This window comes from Cuculus canorus, chromosome 4 (genome assembly GCF_017976375.1).
Source record: "Cuculus canorus isolate bCucCan1 chromosome 4, bCucCan1.pri, whole genome shotgun sequence".
Classification (NCBI taxonomy): Eukaryota; Metazoa; Chordata; class Aves; order Cuculiformes; family Cuculidae; genus Cuculus; species Cuculus canorus.
Window position 1 is genome coordinate 14,623,898 of NC_071404.1, and position 19,214 is coordinate 14,643,111.

At 38.2% G+C, this 19,214-nt stretch overlaps 1 protein-coding gene across 5 annotated transcripts in view; it reads right to left on the reverse strand.

Moving 5' to 3' along the window:
- The window catches only part of STK32B (serine/threonine kinase 32B), a 168,380-nt gene extending 149,937 nt beyond the window's left edge, over positions 1–18,443 (reverse strand). For 2 of the 5 annotated variants that reach the window (XM_054066350.1, XM_054066349.1), the window contains exon 1: positions 18,202–18,443. In XM_054066350.1, the coding sequence (XP_053922325.1) occupies positions 18,202–18,277 (76 nt within the window). In that variant the 5' untranslated portion in view covers positions 18,278–18,443. Of the gene's footprint in view, positions 1–17,964; positions 17,983–18,201 lie in introns of those variants that run through there. The other 3 variants (XM_054066352.1, XM_054066348.1, XM_054066351.1) reach the window with 3 other exon arrangements.
- Between the last annotated feature and the right edge of the window lie 771 nt (positions 18,444–19,214).

A 19,214-nucleotide genomic window follows, 5' to 3' on the forward strand; every position in this document is an offset into this window, starting at 1 on the left:
ACCTGTATCACCTCTCAGACATGATGAAGAGGAAGCAAACTCTTTTCTAGATCACCAGAAATTGGGAGAAAATCTCAGTAACACGGTGTTGAAAAAGTATCATTTTATATCTATATATTTCTATATTATAACAATAACTAACTGATACCATAGATAAAAGAGTGGGCTAAATAACATCTGCCACAATGCACTACAGGAATTCTTCTCTCCTTATGTTAATCCTCCCACGCGGTAGTACTTCACATGCAACTTAGTGATGTGTCAAATTCACAGATTATTTAGATAACGCATGATTTCCTCATCAAAAGCAGTACCAACATCATGGTATTCTAAAATGCATTCAGTGAAATCCACCTCACATTGTAAATTTTGGGGTTTTCCTAAAAGGATGGGGAATTTTCTGAACACGTTAATTAAAATAAATAGTGGAAAGAACTACAATAGACTACCATTTCCCAAAACCCTATAAAAACTGGACTAGAAGAATTTGGTGAATCAGTTGATTATTTACACTGTGAGAGAAAAAGGCATGTGTTGCCACAGCCAGAAAAAAAATTGAAATCCCAAAGAAAATTAACATTTCAAAACAACCAAGCTGTGAAGAAAAGGATTCTAGAACTGATTCTCTAAACCTTGATTCTATATTAATTCTGTAGAACATAATTAATTTTCTAACAGTATTCTGTAAAAGCTGTAAAAGAAATGAAGATGCAATTCTGCATTCACAAGAAGACTGTGACTGCTTGGTAAACAAGAATCTCTTTGAACCTGAGATTTAAATGAAAATTTTATCTTTGGCTGTTGAAACCTCTAATAAGACAAAATAAAATCATGTTGCCATTAAATACATCAAGTCTGCAAAATATATCTGGCAGCTGCCTGGAACCTGTAAATTAAAGTTTGTTCCTTCAGCAAGCAGTACAAGCTGCAAATAATTATAGCTTTGCTTTGAGAGAAGTTTAAACTGAAACTACTGAGTGCCATCCTACAATCTCAAAACCTCTTTTGAGAATCCTGAGATCCACCACCAAAACAAAACTAAGAAAAATGAGCCTGATGCTTTGAGGGATGTCATCTTCTGCAAGCCACAGAAGAATTTATTCCAGGGAGGAATTTATAGGTAACAGAGACTTGTCAATAAGCCATTGAAGTCAGCAAAAAGTGCTAAAGTTGTAAATTGCAGTAGGATTTTAACCAAAGAACACTGTCATTCATTTTTGCTAAAAGCCCATTGAAAGTTTACCTATGGTAGCCTTAGTAAGGGCTTCACCAGAAGCTCTAGGGACTGCAGGGGTTGTTGTGATTGTTATCCTGGTGAAAATTTAAAATTTATTGCTCTGTGGAAGGTGTGAGAATGTTTGGGTGTTGCTTTGCTCCTCAAGAACTTTAATACTGATTTGATTAAATTAGTTATTCCGAAGGACTGCACATTAATAGGTGTTTACTCACACAGGTTAACTGTACTGATCAGAAGAGCTCTTGTGATTGCATCTCTCTCCCACAGTCCTTCATTATATTAAAAAACAAAGTCAATTCTCTTTGCTTTACGCCTCTTTAAAACTAGTCCAAAATTTAACCATTAAAAATCATAGTAGGAGTGTTTAGTGTGCTGCCTCTGTGGTCTTCTGACAGGTTATTTATGCACAGATAGTCTGAGGTGGCTGGAAAAGAGAGTAATTCAAAAGCAAGTTTTTGCCTCCCTTGTCTTGCTCAAGCAAATGTAGGAAGAAGTGAATGAAAAAAACATTCTTCTAAGTACAAAATGTCAGTCTGAAGGATACAAAGCAATGTGAAAGTTCTGATCCTTTGACTCAGAATTTTATTTAAACTCTAGTGAAAACACATAGAAAACTTTCTAGATTGGAGGTCTTTCTCATGTTTTTGCTTTGTGCCTGCTTTCCATTTTACGTCTTTTCCACTGGAGAATAAAGTGAAAGAATTACAAAATGAAAAGGTGTTCACTGATCTCAGCTGAAATAAAAAGCATCTCAGTATTGATTCATGATGATTTTTGCTTTGCAATTATTGTTGTTTATCTGTATCCTTGCAGAGTTTGTGTTCATTTCTGACTGTTTTTTCCCCGAAATTGCAATGTTTTGAGAAACAGTGGTTTTCGGTTTGCTTTCAGCTTTTCACGGGAAAGATTTTCATTTTCAGACAGCCTAATAACAACAGGAAGTAGAAAACACCTGTATTTCCCAACATCAGGAGCATGTTATATGCTTTAGAGCTTACACTTCCAACAAACTTCTCTCTAAGACCGCCTCATTAACACTGTGATTTAACTCTTCTTTATGATCATTGTGATGTGATGCAACAGCAAGAGCACACAGTCATGGGCAGTGCAGTATAAAACTGGAAAGAATGAGGATCTGTTTAGAGTCACCACTGATGATGTGAGCTGTAAAAATTAGAACAGAGGATGGTATGTTTTACTCATCTTTCTTTGGGATAATACAAGGTCTTCAGAAATCTTGATGATGACTAATCGTAACTAAGGTGAAGTTCCCTGAGATATAAAATAACAGCAGCTGAGACTGCTTAAAAGGAAAAAGAAACCAAATACAATAGCGGCAAGCGCGAAAGGAGGCAAAAGGCAATTCGATTTATATTAATTCCTGCCTCAGGATACTATCTAAATCCAAAGGCATTAACAAGTTCAGAAAAGGGTAGAACTACAGCATAGTGCAGACTCGAAGTGGAGAAGAGACTGTGACTAAGAAGAGAGAACTGTGCAGAGGAATCACAGACAAGACATTCTCCCAATGCTACTTGCACACCCATGGACTTGCATAGTCATTGATCTCATCAGTGTGAAAATGGTAATGTGGTACCTTACACTGAGAGCAAGAACTTGAATGCTGACAATGGCCCGTTTGTGCGAGTCAGTTTAGTGCAAACCTTCAGCAGCAGCTTTTTAAAGCAGATCTTCTCAACATCTCATTAGTCTTCTGTTATTACAACTTGTTAATCATCCATACATTAAGTTAAAAGATAATTGGACCTCACATACAGGGACTTTCACTTTTATATTTAACATAAAAGTGAAAGGAATTTGCACTGTTAAATTTACTACTATTTTTCAACAAGCAGATTGATATGAAAAGCCTGCAATAACCCATCAGGGATTTTACATATAGGTGTACAACTCAGTGCTATGAAAAATATCATCAAAAGTCCAATGTTCCTCAGGATGGACTGAAATGTTGTAAAAATCCTCACCTTTGCTGCATAGCTATCATCAGTGTCCATCAATGACCAAAGCCTGGGTAATTACACAAGCCTAAAGGCCAAAAAAGATTTAGCAGTTACAGCACATTAATGTTGTAGAGCTGTTCACTTCTTGTGCACAGGATTCATTGTGACTGGCCACATAAAAGTAAATGCTTCTCCAGTTAAGCTGGCACTGAAGTTGCATGACATGAAAAATCGAAAAGATTATATTATTATTATTATTATTATTATTATTATTATTATTATTATTAGGTTTGGTGCCTTGGATAAAAACTTACGTCCACAACCCTGACCTCACAGTCATATCAAAATGATCAGGATTTAATTAGACAGTGTCAAATCTTCAGGTGAGTTTACCACAGCAGAAAGTTTTTGCAACTGATTTGGATGCATCTACTTTCTATTAGTAGGTAGCATTCAGGTGCCATATTTTCTAGTAGAAAGGTTTCTTTTGCATAGACTAACTTGCTTTAGTGGAAAGTCAAAGTTCAAAAAAAAAAGAACTTTTGATATCATCTAAATCACTCATGCACATATCCTATTTTAAAGCAGTAATTTATAAAATTTTACTGTTATAAACTCACAAGTCAGCAAATTTATTTTTTTTTAAAGATCAGTGAAAGTTTTAATTAAAGACCCCTTTCTGTTGCTATGAAAATTATTTTGTTTTGTGATGGAACAGAGATTAGGTTCAAAAAAGCTATTAAGTTAGTGGTAACACAGGAAAAATACAACGTCATCAAGGAACAATTGAATTGATGTACTAGACCTTATCACAGCCAGTGAATAGCAGGGAAGCCTTTGTGAGACTTCATGTTGTTCATAGCTCTTATGAAGGGTAAACTTGACACTGAAAATAAGAAGAAAAGTTTCAGGACCTGCTGAAGTGTAAAATGTCTTTAAGACCTTTTGTAAAAGATAAAAAAAAGCTGCCTTTTATTGAGAACAGAGGGAGTGTGATTGACGATGTTGCTTATTTATGACTAAAGTGACAAAAAAGAAACTCTGAAATCTACTGCAAGGAGAAACAGATTGACAGGTGTGTCCAACAGAAAAGAAAATATTTGAGAAAATGTATTGCCAAAATACAGAAAGTCAAGTTCCACTTTAATTGTAATAGACTTCCCTGTGAGATCAGGAAACACACAATAGAATATGAAGCATCCTTTTCAGCTAGAAAACGGAAATATTTACCTCCTTCAGAGTTCCTATGAGAATAGCCTCGTTAATAACTGAACTGGAAGTCTCTCTGAGGGAATTTGATATGGGGATAAAATGTAAAATTTTGGTGGACCAAACTGTTTTCTCCTACAATAAAATCTACCATAATGATCCTCAGGTGAAGGAAAATTCTTTAAACAAAGTTTCCAACAAAATCCTTAGTAAGACATCAGTCAATTTTATCCACATGGAGGTCTCTATAATGCGGAAGCTAAGGAATCTTTTTGCTTTAGGCATCTTTGGGTAGTTGCTCTAAGACTACTTAGGACTTCAGAAAATGAGTCACAGTGCTCTTTTAATGGGTGGTTAGGGAGCCATGTGAATAGGATCTTATGCAAACACTTCAACAAAGTATGAGTCGTTCTCCTTTTTTTCTTCTAAATTCTGATCACAAGAGATGAGGAATTAATCTCCAAAACTGGAACTGGAAGAATTATCTCTTCTATTTTTAACTACGAGTACAAATGAAACACTGGGGACGAGTAAGGACACTAAAGGGTCAGAAAGATTCACATTTCAATTGGGATTGCCTCCAGTTTTGTGTTTTTAAACTTAACCAAAATCAAGGGCTTCAAACTAATAATGTTAATTCTAACTTGCAGCAGAAGTGTGCTTGATGTGTGGAGCAGTAGGCTGGAATTTCATTTGTCATTGTAAAGTTAAAGTTGATCATTGTGACAGCAGTGATGCTTCAGCAGGAAAAACCTTTCAAAAGAAACAGGCAAACCTGTGTGTTAAAAATGTGGCTGTCCAGGTCTGGTTTATCATTTGGGATTTGAAAATAATATCAAAATTGCAAGAATTTCAAGAACATTTAAGGATTGTTTCTGAAGATGCCCATGCAATTATGTCTTGTGGCTCTTCCTCATCAAAAAGTGACAAATATTAACTTGAAAAACAGCTCGTATTTCTTAGGGCTCTGAGGGCACTGACTAGCATTGCTGACCATGAATAATATCACCTGCCCCACCGGCGGGCTCAGGAGCCCCATTACAGCTCAGCCCTGGATCAGGCCACTACAAAACAAGCTGTGAGAGAAAGAGGCATGAGGAGCCAGGTTGGGATCTGCCATGGCTTTGCTGAGCTGTGCTTCAACTTGGTTCCTGCCTGAGTTAGCTTGCAGCTATGTCTGCGTGGCCGTGCACCTCAACTACCCTCTGGTTGATCCCACTTTCTGCCACCGACCTGCACTGCTCGCCTGGCTTGGGGACAGGGCAGCTGCACCCTGCTCACACCTGTTGCACAGCAGCATTTCCAGAACTACATCCTGGGCCATGGTTTTACAGTAGTGGGATCCAGCTGTAAAGGTTGTACGGCAGCAGCTGAAGATAGAATGGAAACAGGAAAGGCTGCCTCTCATTATAGCAGAAGCAGGGCTTATTTAAATTAGCAGCGCATAAAGTTGGAACATTTAAGTGTCAGCGCTCCAGTACAGTAGAGTTAAAGAAAATTGCAAGTATTTCCTTATTGCCTGGCCACGAAGAAGCACTTCAAATTCCAGCAGAACCTAGGTGCCTCTTATACTAGCCAGATTTCCATCAACTGTTTAAATAAAAGAAGCAACCTACATTGAAGAGGGCTGATCTCCTCCATTAACCTCATCCTTTAGCCCACCCACATCTACCCATGCTCTGCAATTAAATGACTTTCTCTAGGTACTTCAGCACTCAAGTTGCATCTTACTTATAGGTCTTGTAAATTGTTAAAACCAAGTTTCTTCAAAAAATAAAATCCATTTTAAGGATGAAACGTCAAATCCAAATCTTTGAGGATCCAGAGGGACTGACCAGAATCTAGCTTTACAGGTTTGTTTTTCTGAATTTTCTGAAGACAAAAGGGGATGCTTTTTGATTGTAGCTAGGATTCTTGTTATTTCACTGTGTGAATCATTGAATTTCATAAGAAAGGTTGCTTTTTTGCCATTTTGGAGTAAAAGCATGTCTCCCACAGGTTTTCTTACCTGTATGTTCAAGACCAAACTTGTTGATACAATGTGATCAATTTTTCCCAATTTCAGTTGAAGCTCTAGCCTGAGTTATTAGTTAATATTAAAACATCATTCTATTTTGATATTTTACTCTTTTGTGACTGTTTTCCTTCAAGGTGTGTAGAAAGGGTAGAAAAGAGACCAGATAGTAACAGCTACATTTAATTCATAAAGAACTTGCAGAATTCCAGTTCAACTCCAATTTCTTCATCTCAAGGTCTACAGAGAAATATTTAATGGTGGAATTGGTAGTTTTTGTACTGAGACAGAAAAAATATGTATTGATTGTTGTACACACAATGGCCACTTAACTGCAGAAGTTTCTTTACTTGGTGCTGATTACTTATTCTCTGATCAGTATTTGCCTCTGGGAAATCCTGGCAACAATGAAATAAAGATAGTTTCAGCCTGATAAAAGTATGCTTATTTACACACCACAAGCAATTACACCAAAACTAATAGGACTATGCATTGTTGAAAACAGTAATTATGAATATGGAAATCAGGGCCTTTGCCTTATCTACCTACTGCTGAGATTAGCGGTGAAACATAAAAGATTTAAAGCAACGCAAATATAGGTACGCTCACAAAACAAAGCAAATCCACCTCATTTCCATTCCTAAGATTTCATGACAGCCAGCACAGAGGTGACTGAGGGGAAGAGGAGGATTTTTGTCCAGTCACAGTTCCGAAGTTATGGCTGGGGATTGGCACTAACAGCAGAAGGTCAGTAGATTAATTAAGCCACAACTTAATTTATAAAGATTTACCTTATATCAGCACACAACAGGAATAAACAGAAAGACTCATTTGATGTAGAAGGTGTGTAGCTGATAGATATTAATTGAAAGAACGTAACTTCTAATTTTAACAACAGAAGTTATTAGCTGCAAAGCACAAATAGTGAACTGCAGAGGATAAAATTGCCCACTTTTGCAGAGGGTTTGTTAGTCTTAATGCCTGAAACATTCAGTGGTATTAAATGTGCTTATAACAATTTTGTATAATCAAAGAAATAGAATCTCAAATAAGTTTAATTATAGATGTTAGAAGAAAACAATGAATAGTGGTTACTCAGTTCTAGAGGTCCCTACCACATACACCGGGTTTGTTTTGATAAGAGTAAAGTATGTATAAAAATATCTATGTATATATAAAGACAAAGAAAGAGAGAGAACTATTCTGTAAAAATATATATTTATCTATATCATATTTTCTTAACTAGGATAAAATGGTAAAGCAGTAGATTAGAGCTTCCTCTGGCTGATTATGAAAAGAACATTCAACAGCCTTGGTTTCTTCACAGTACAGAAAGGAAGACCTACAAAATAACAAAAAAAAATTAATTTTTTTTTTCTTTGTTAATCATGTTATGTTAATCAGCAAACACAGGTGGAAAAAGAACTGGAAATAAGCTTAATATCACCGAAGACCAGAAGAAACATTTGCATATGACAGTATCAGCAGGTTTTCCCAGGTGGTCTCCTGTGCGTTATTTTTCCTTTCCAAATTAGAATGGAGCACTCTGGGAGGTTCTTTGCAACATCCAAGACAACCTGTCACTTGAAACGTCAGGATGTCATTGATCCACATATGTCTGTGGATCAAAAGATATATACGATCTACCCAGCAGAGAAGAGGTAGGAGGCTGAGAGCTGATCCTGTAGTCACCCACTAGCATTTGTATGCCCAGGAAAGCATTCAAAATTCTCCACATCTCACCAGAAACAATGAGAAAATTGAATACCACAAGCAGCAGCTTTCCTCTGTAAGGTACAGCATCTACACTGAAATGGTGATTGTCTATTAATGCATTTAAAATCCATGCCTGTGCTCTCTCTGACACCTGTGAGATAGACTGGTGGCTCCGGGCTTAGGAGAACCAAAGGTCTGAAGTCAGGGCAGTGCTCAGCATAAGTGCTTCACTGTCACGTATTACTTGGTCATTCCTAAGCACATATGTAACCTCTCCTCACTCTTAGAAAACCTTTCTGGAAAACAATTCAGAGAGGAGATACTATCCTAGCAACAGCTGGACTTGACCTACTCACCAGACAAGCTCCACTTCTACATCCTGCCTCCTACAGCCACAACTGCCCAGGCTCTTCTCTAGCTGCTCTCTTCTCCTGTCCATCAGTACAGAGCTCCCCAACTCCAAAAGAACAAGGATTGCTCTGCTGAAAATTTGGATCACAGGGAGAAGTTCTTCACCCTATAACTCTTCCAGCAAAATCTCCCAGCACCTAGTGGTGACATTTTTGTTTAACAGAAGAGCAATAGATCCTACAAAAAAAAACTCCAACACTGAGATTTTTGCAGAGAATTTCACACTAAAATTGTATTACTCTTTCTAAGGTATTTTTAACTGCTGCTATTATTTACACTATAAAGCAACCTAGTTTAATAGTTTAGCTTAAAAACTGAAACGCAAAAAACCTCAAAGATATATCACTGGGCTGGAAAAGATTTAGAAACAATGGCACAGTGTGCATACTGTTTCTGAAAAATCACGTGAAGGCTGGGCAGAGAAGAATCTCATGAAGCTGCAAAAGACTTCTGGCTAGTATTTTCCTCCCATATATCCAAAGCAATCTCAGTAAAGGCTAACTTTGTTTTATAGGAATGCCCTGCACATAAGATTGTGTAGTTGTCTTTAGTTTTCATAGGCTAAAAGAGTCAAATGTGAAGCTGTACTTCGAGTAAGTTTTTTCTGCTTCTCAGAAAGGATCATTTGGTTAGCTTTTGTTCTTTGACTTCAAGCTCTGTGTAGCAGATCACAGTAGCTAAGATGTAGTATTGCCAAAAAAAGAGTTTGCAGTTCTTACAGCTTGGACAAAGATTTATCTAAACTGAACCCCAAGAGGCATAAATGCCATCTTCATAGTGTAATGTGAAAACAGTCCAAGGAGAAGTGGAAGATGATTTTAGAAATGTGTGAAGGACACTCAGGAGGCTAATGGTGATTTTGTGATTATATCACATCTCTGTTTCAAAGGGAGGATAAGAACAGTTTTCATCGCTCAGCAAGGGAGGCAGAACAATATCATAAGGAAATAATAATTACTGGAAGGATTAACTCAGTTTGCATTTTTAGATCTTAAATAAGGAACAGCAGGTTTTCCCTTATCACTGCAAAAGCAGGAAAAAGAAAGAAAATATTGTCTAATGCATTATATTGCCTTATAGCATATTTACCTTACTTAATACAACAGCCTTTCTTACACAGAACACTGTTACAGGTACAATGACAAAGTCAGTAATCTATTTCATTCACTATCAAACCAAGCTAAAACCAACAGGTCAGAAAAGTACATCAGCTGTAGACCTTATACAAATAAGTTTCCAAACATCAAAGAACTGGAATTATAATAATATATTTTTTTTTTAAAGAAAAGAAAATTAGAAAGTGGAAATAGACTCAGAAGCAAGAAAATATTGACAGACAGAAGTAGGGGGCTAAAAAGCACAATGGTAATTCATATTTTGATCTGAGTCAGCTAAAAACATTATAGGGTAGATTTGATGAAAATATCCAACACAAACATTTTCTAAATAGGAGAAGGTGGGAAAAAGGTTTTTTTTATATTATAATGATATGATATTATGAGGAAAATATTTATGGGGATATAAAATCTGGGAAATAAATTTCAGATTCATCAGCTATGTTTAGTTATATCTAAAGCTTTAAAAACCTGTGTAATAAGCTGTCACCAACTCTAATAATGCTTTGTAAGAAGAGTTCCTTCAATTTAATAGGAAAATGTCTTTGTCTTAGATATGGAATGAACGAAAATAACTTATGTGTCTATATTGCACTTAATAACCATGTCAGAAAATAGGGTACAATATTTCTAAGAATAAAAGTAATATAGATTTTGATACTTTTGTGTCAAAAACTTGAAACAGAGATCATAGAAAAAGGATAGGAGAAAAACTGATTACAGATAGAAAGAATCTTCCATTAGTTATAGCAGAAACTAATCATATGCAAAACTGAAAAAAGAACCCTGATGAACAGAATGCAAGTGAAAGAAACTGAAATCATAGAATCATTTAGGTTTTTAAAGACCCTTAAGATCATCTAGTTCAACCATAAACCTAACACTGCCAAGTCCAACACTAAACCATGTCCCTAAGGGCCAAATTGCCGCTAAGCTTTCCTTGGTTGCATACCGCTAGGTGTCCTGATGGGCAAAGAATGCCGGATTGGAAACTATAGAAAGTTGACGGCTTCTAGAACTGAAGTGGTGATTTAAGAAGAGACATTAGATTTCTAAAAACATTTTTTTATGGATTTCCAATTTCCAGTGGTTAAAAATGAACTGTCCAGTTGCCTCACAAAGCCTCTCCTTTCAGTGCAAACCATTTCATTTACTTACGAAAATACACAAATTAAAAGACTCGATGTGGAAATTAAGGAAGATAAAAACGAGGTCAAACTGATCAGGTGAGAGACAATTACAGCGCAAGCAAGCCTTCTAGTTATTGGGGTGGAAAATAACTTATTTGCCAACAAAAGGAAGTCCTCTTTTCTGTGATACAAAAGTACACCCCAAAAGATCTCAGAGGGGAGTGAGTGCACCAAGCCTTATGATTTCTCTAGCAGAAGAAAAAGACTGATCTTTTGAACTCTACTGGAAGTGAAGCCACTGTTAAGGAGTAGAGTCAATTTAATATCTCTGTACATTTGAACATCATTTGTCCATGGGTTAACCAAGTGTTTACTTTACAGCGTGCTTCTTCTTCCAGCATTCAGCTTCTCCAGTCCTGCAGAACCCTGCTCTCTGAAAGCCTACTTTTGTGGCACAGAGAACCACAATAGCACAGCTGAGGGAGCAGAGCCTTACCTTTTCACTGTAAGAAACATCTGTGGGCAGGGATAGAAGACAAGTTATGAATTTGTAGAAGAGTGATTGCAACAGCAATAGTATTGGGATTCAGACAGAAATCTTGTTTTCACAGTTTATGTCACATTCAGATTTTTCCCTGATCTTGGATGGGATTATCTAAAATTATTTTAATTAATGCTTGGTTAGCTTTCAATTATTCATTCTTAGTTACCCAAAAAGCCTGTCTTGACATCCAGGCACACTACAAAACACACATTGCAACACAGATAAAATGTTACCTCTCCTGAGCACTAGCAGTTCCTACATAACAGGTCACCAAGAAATTCCTTAATACTTTAAGAGGTCATGCCAACCAATTGTGTAAATTCTGGAAGGCTACAGAAGCAGGAGCAAAGACTTAAATGATACCTTTGTTTAAGGCAGAGCTCCTGACAAGAATGTTTCCACCAAAGCAGAAAATTAAATCTTGGAATTGTAGAAAATACATTTAGGAAGGATCTTGAAAAATCATCTGGGCCACCTCTAAGCTATTGCTGGCAGGGATTTTGTTGAATCTGGAAGATGGTAGAGTGAAATAAAATTGGTAAATACTTTAGCTGCCCCTTGAAAGATTCTTGGGTCTAACACTGACAGATTTGGATAAATTAGATATTGCACAACAATTTTAGAATAGTTAAATGGGGGAAGAGAGATAAAGTTCTTTTGAGGGAACAAGAAGCTAAGACAGAAATGTCAGATTCATCACACTTTTTTTCAGAGTTCCCTCAAGATAAGAGAAATCCGTGATCTAGCATTAAACTTCACCTGTAATTATAATTTACTTTCTGAAGAGGTCCACATTATTTGTGTATGTTGCATCAAAGCTTTAAGAAGACTAAATGAGGAGCATAATGACTGATAGTGTTTGCAATTCCATGATATTCCTTCTGAACCTCCTTTGCCACAGACCATGCGAGCTCTTGACAGCCTGGAAGTTGGTACCTCTGTGACTGCCTGAAACTGTCATACTGTTCTTCTGTGCTCTTCTTTCTGTCTATATTCTCTTATTGTCTCATACTATGTTGTACCTGCAAGCTCAACACTGATCGCCATTTTATCATGTATTTGTACAGACACTAGAATTAGGGTTTCTGAAATGTATTGTACTACACATAATGAGAAAATTGTATATAATCTCATGCAATCATAAAAAAAAGAATAAAAATACAATGGTCTGAATATTATCCATCTAAAATCTTGATATTCAGCATAAAATAATGCCTTCAACAGCTATGTTTTATCCATATTTTGACATTGAACTGTCTTAGAGCTTTTGTAAGTCACAATGTGATATTCCTTCCCAATCCAATTCTAAAAAGGAATTAGAATATTCATCTTTGCAAAGGAAAATGTAAAATACTACATAACCCACCATAGAAATTGCATGAAGAAACCTAAAATCCAGCAGAAACATTAATCCCACCCTATATTTGTTACCTTCACTGGTGAAAGGTATTTAGAGACTAAAAACTTTATTCAACTGTTCTGTAGGATTATATTTTATGAAACAATTAGTTTGAAAATATTACTAGCCTCATGGTTCAAGCTCTTCACAGTAGTTACATGAATGCCTCAGACATTGTCTTTTATAGCTTTGTGGCTGCAAGCTGATAAGCTCTATCTTATCGTTGACAATAACTGGACACTGCATGCTCTATTTTGAATATTATTTACTTTGATACTTAACTATTGCTTTAAATCGGTTCTAAGTGGAACTCTTGGGTGTCATTTTTCCCTATTTCGCTTTTACAGATCTTCAGCTTCCACTGCACTTTATATAAACTCAACCATTATGCTCTGAATTTATCTACCTGAATCCAAATCAATTACAAACCTCTTTGTTAGAATCTGTACCTACTTTTTATGCTTTTAGTACAAGATTATCTTTTCAGCAGCTATCACTTAATGATTTTTTCTGCAACTAACAAGTTAAAATTCTTCATTTAATCCCAAGGCTTAAATGAAAAGACATACAAGAGAGGGAGACATCAATTTAAAATACAACTCAGAATACAAAGTTTAACTTCAGAAGATCAGTGCTATATTCTTTGGTACATAAGTTTGCTCTTAAGCTGTGGTTAGGACACTACAACAAAAAGAAGCCCTGTGACTCAGACAAAGCAATGGGACTTCAGCTCTAGTAGATACATAAGTATTACCATGAATGAGAGTCTTGCCATGTAGAAATAAGCCAAGGCATGTTGCTATGCCTTAATTCCCTCACATGGGACTACAGGCACAGCATGTCACACTGACCTCCACAAAAGAGTGTTCAAGCTCTATATCTTCAGGATGCTCAGTGAAAAGTTCTTTGGAAATTCATGCTTGCTTTAAATGTAAAGTTACATAATATAAAAGTTAAAAAAAAAGCTCTTAAAAGTTCAGTGGCTTGTTTCTAAAAGAAACTGTATCAAACCCGACTTTTTAAACCCCAAATAGTCAAACACACTGCCATATAAGTGCACAGGGCCAACTTCTAGCCTCTGACACTTTTGTTTCTTGTTTTGTTTTCCTCTGTATCTACTACCACAATATAGGTAAATATGTTACTACTATTTGGTAGTAGTAATACCTCTCCTGAGTCAGACCTTTTCTAAATGACTTATTTCTAATATTTCGCTTTCACCAGTTAAACACTACTGACATTTTAACAGCACATGGCCAAGCAAATCTGCAAGTCACCATGCTACTGTTAATTTATTTGTTACGGAGAAATTGCAAATAACATTTGCCTATGGAGAATACCCCCCTCATCATTCTATCGCCATTTTTGTGAGTTTAAGCTTGTTTCTGAAGAGCTGAACATAAGGAATAATGTACCCCTTTGTTCTTCTAATACTAGTACTGGACAAACATTCAGGGGAGCACAGTAGTTATAAGAATAGGAACCATTCAAGGTAAAGAGAAGCTCCAGCAATATTAACCAAAATGGAACTGGTTTCCTTTTACCTGAGTGCTGAATTCACTACACAATTTGTGTAGTATCTGGCTTGAAAATACTTTCTAAATGCCTGAAAAAAATGTTAAAGTTCCAAACCATTTAAATATCTACCTTTTATTAGAGGTAGCAACGCTGCTACAGCAGACCTAGTTGTCTACCCAACTTGTGCAGCGATAAAAATCAAGAAACAAGAAGTATTTTTCAATTGAGCTTCTTTAGCCAGAATGTAAACTCTAGGTAAACAAAGGATTCTGTTCAATGGGTTTTCATAGCTCTTGTTGTGATTTAACTTAGGCTAAGAAGTAAAAATGAGATAAATACAGCATGGGTCTACCACAAACTGTTTGTGCAAGAGAAACCAGATACTTTGACGAGAAACTTATTTTGTGGGTGGTAGAGTAGGGTTATATTTCTTTTATCTCGTTTTCTGGCAAGTGATACAGAAGAAAGTATAAGCAAAGCTGAACAAGGTGAGAATCGACTGGCAGAATGCTAGATAGGTAAAACAGGAGAAAATGTTATTTTGAAATGGGAATTATGAGATTGACAGGGATTAACAGCAAAGAAGATGAAGTCTGGAAATGATCCAGCTAAATATTTGCACAAATATTCAGAGAACTTGATAAACGGCATGGAGTTGATGAGAGTGGTCAAAATACAAAACATCAGTAAAGTAATGGAGAATTAGAGAATCACAAGGAAATAAGAGGGTGATCATCTTTGAGAATATGAATAATAGAAGTAGACTGAATTTCAGTCATGCAAAATGCAAGGTCATATACATAGGAACACCAAAACATTCTGCTTTAGATTGGAGCTTAGCAGTGAAAATTACTGAAGAGGGGGTGGGCTAACATCACAGGGTGAATGAACAATCCATAAGATATGTCCATGAAAGGGGTATATGTGGTTACAGGCTGTACCAGGAAAGTTATTTTCAGTAGAAATCAAGAAGTATTGTTTCCAGCACAAGGTCCTGGTGAAAATTCACCTGCAATTTGGGTTATCTGTGTGCAACAAAGACAAGTTCAAATGCATGCACATGGGGGGCAAAGGGAATGGAAAAAAACAGTGGAAATAAAAGAAAACTAGAAGAGGTTTTCTTACAAAACAAAGAATGAGAGGGGACATTTTTGCTGTCCATCAATGAGATGGAGTAATCATGGAGGGTGGAGAACTGTTTAAGCTGACAAAAAAAAATTAGAATAAACATAAATCTTATAAATAGGTTAAAAATCATTTAATCAGGAAAATGGTTCTAACCATTCAGAGTGAAGTCTGGAAGATCCCTCTGACAAAAATAGAACGAAGAGAGCAAATATAGCTAGTTTAAAAACTGCATGTATTATGGCCTTTAAAATGATCAGTGTATGATAATGATGTGTTATGCTGTCTGTGATAACTGGGGATTTGTAGCATGTAGTCCAGCCTTCTGGCTGGATCATTTTTTATTACCCTAATCATGGTGGGGAGTCTACATACAACTCAGAGTTTTTTAGATCTACTCAGTAGATCAATACCTATTCTCATTAGACAGAAAACATGAGTTGTAACTCTAGAGCAGATATTCTATAGGCTTGCCAGGCAGTACCTAGGTGCTCTTCACATACGATTTCCATGTATTTCTTTGTTAAGTGGTTCACTGAACAAAATAATCTTTTTCTGTGATTTACAAAGTGAAGTGACAATAAATGATTTTAAACCTCTTCTTCCAAAACTCATGTTTCATTCTACATCCATCATTAAGATGTATGAACATAAAATGACAATACATTTTTTCCTGCTCATTTTTCTCATTTGAAGAGGCAGCTGTGACAATACACACAATACACGAAACACCTCAGTTTCTTATACCTACATATTCATACATAACTCACCCATTCCAGTTCTATTTGAACTGACAGACATTGTCATTTTGAGCAAAATTCTACTGCCTCAAGAAACAAACCTACTTGCTACACATTCTCCTTTGCTTTTTTTTTTCTTTAATTCATACTGAGAACAATACTGTGGGAAACAGTGACTCTTGTAGCTACTAGGGGGAATATGAAATAGAGATTGATTTTTGACTAAACCTTGTAAAATGTATTTTCAAAGAGGAAATATTTTCATATATTATTTAGATACTTGTGAAAATGCCATCCTGAATAAAAATTTGTAAATAGTATAGGAAATAGGATATTGTTTCAAAAGCAATGAACTCTTCAGAACTAGATGGTGGTACTAAGCATTATATCTAAAGGGGGAGAAAAGAGATGATGTTAGGAACACTCATAATGGGAAAAAAAAGCAAAAAAAAAACCAAAAAAAACCAAAACCCCAAAACAAAACAAAATGAGGCAAAGAATAAATAATGGCCTAATAGAAATACATAAATACTTTATGTGTTTATTTTATTAGGTATTAATAATGGCTGCATTACAGAAATGTTTTCCTGAGGAAAAACGACTAAGCGGCATGAAGTCTACTCTGCAGTACTTTACTATTGAACTTTGTTCATTTTATTCAAAAACTGACCACATTCTTGTCTAGCAGGAAAAAAAAGGTGGTAATAATTCATAGAAATTGCTAAGAGAGTCAAAAAAAGTCTTGCAAAGGCAAAGGCATGGCTGTGGGTTTTTTACCTTAGGGTGTCTAGACAAGATTAACACCATGCTCTCACTCTTGGGTATTTCTTGACAGACTGCCTCAAGATTTACAAGACTAATTGTGCATGATCGAGATTTTACCTGGGGGGGGAAGGGGGGGGGGGGCACACACAGTTCTGTCTCTCTTGCTTGTTTACATAGCATAATCTATGGTAAATGACTGAATATTTATATCAGTACAAGAAAATCACAGCTATTAAACCACAATAAACAAATAGTAAATAATCTGTCCCATTCTCCACACAAGAAATGGAGCCTTGTAAACAAAACTTCATCAAATACCTCTTAAAGGAACAGGGAATTGTAACTGTCTTAAATGGAAGCAAATGTATATTCAACTTTTTAAGCAATTTACATGCATTTAATGTATTTCCCTTCTGTTAGCAAAACAATATTAGTATCGCCATGCCTGCTGAACATATGGGGAAGAGCACACGTTTTGATTTGTTATGAGCCTCAGAAAGACAAAACAATGTAATAGTGTATCAAGACACAATCACCTTCTAATAAAATATATTGGGAAACACTGGGAAATGAATGTACTCAAAATTAAGCATCAATCATCCAGACAGGCAACAATATCTCTCCCGTAAGTAACATTAAAAACACTTCTAGTGATAATACACAAATATCTGCTTCCTAGGGGTGCAGTGTTCTCTTTGTTTCAAGAGTCAAAATGATTCTAAGTGAAATGCAATCACATAATTCCAGCTAAATGTAGTCTATGTATGAAATGACACGGAAATTCATTAAAAGTGAAGAAGCACTGCACTTTACGCAAACTTACATTGTCTTCCAAAAACTTTACAAGATACACTTTCTTATGACATATTTTCTAGGCAGGGAAAAAATTTCAGAGTAAGAGAACAAGATTTAAAAAAGTTTCAGGAAACAAAAGAGGTGGAAGAAGTACACCAACAGAGAGAGACACGACCATTTAAAATGGGCAGGTGGGCAAAGAATCAACCATAAATTAAGACAAAAAGATGGGCATCTCTCTCCAAAGCTATGCCCATTCATCGTCGGGTGTATGAAGTTACCCACCATGTGCTTAAACCTCAAGCGACGGTGCGCTAGACTTCGGAGGAGCTCCGCTAAAAGCAAATACCCAGGTAATCGGGGTAAACAAAGGTGCGTTTCCCTCCTCCTTTCCCCGGAGGGGTCGCCCCGCGGCACACAGCCCTCCCGAGGATGGAATCCCCGTCGCTGCCCGCTGGGAGCCGGGGCAGGGGAGGCGGGCGCTGCCCGGGGCAGCGGTACCATGGACAGCTCCGCACTCACCGTCCTCGTTCTCGTCGAAGACGGGCGCCCGGTGGGAGTGGCCGCCCCCCATGTTAGTCCGCGGGCGGCTCCGCATCCCCCGCCGGCAGCATCCCGCGGCGCCGGGGCAGCCTCCGCAGGGCTAGCGGGCACCCTGCGACCTGAAAGCGATCCGTCTGCCCCTGGCAGAGAGCGCTGCTGGCTGGCGAGCACCGGCTCGGCCCGTCTCTCATCGCAGAGGGGCAGGGGAGGGAGGGAGTTAGGGGAGGAGGGAGGGAGGGTTGGAGGGAGGGAGGAGGCGGAGGTCCTGCTGCTGGTGGCTTTTGGTAAGCGGTAAAAGCTGGATCTACCTGGATCCTCGCGGATCCTCTTTTCCTCCCCACAGACCTCCGCGGGAGAGCCGCCCCCCGCCCCCCTGGCGGCTCCATCTGCCGTGGGAGACGGAGCCTGTCCCGCGGCCCGGGAGGTGCCCGGAACCCGAGGCGGGTGAGAGGCTACGGAGGGAAAGCGCCGCCTGGGGTCGAAATTAACGCGTGGCCTCTCTACTGGGGGTTCAGCGCGGGGCGACGCGTCCAGTTGACCCAACTTCACTGAGTTTACAAACGGGGGAAAGGAAGGCGGGGGGAGGGTGGGGGTTGTGAAATCAACATTCCCTTCCTTTTTTCTTCCCGTTGAGTCCCCTCCTGGAGCGCTGGGACACGGGCTTCGGCAGAGCTGCTGCGGGGGAGCTGGGCCTGCTGCGAGGGAGCAGGGGATGCTGCGCGGATGCTGCGCGGATGCAGGGGCTGCCTCGACTGCCCGGGAGCGGGGATGCTGCGGGGATGCAGGAGATGCCTCGGCTGCCCGGGAGCGGGGATGCAGGAGGTGCCTCGGCTGCCCGGGAGCGGGGATGCTGCGGGGATGCAGGGGCTGCCTCGACTGCCTGGGAGCGGGGCTGCTGCAGGGATGCAGGAGCTGCCTTGGCTGCCCGGGAACGGGGATGCTGCGGAGATGCTGTGGGGATGCAGGAGCTGCCTCGGCTGTGGGGCGCGCCA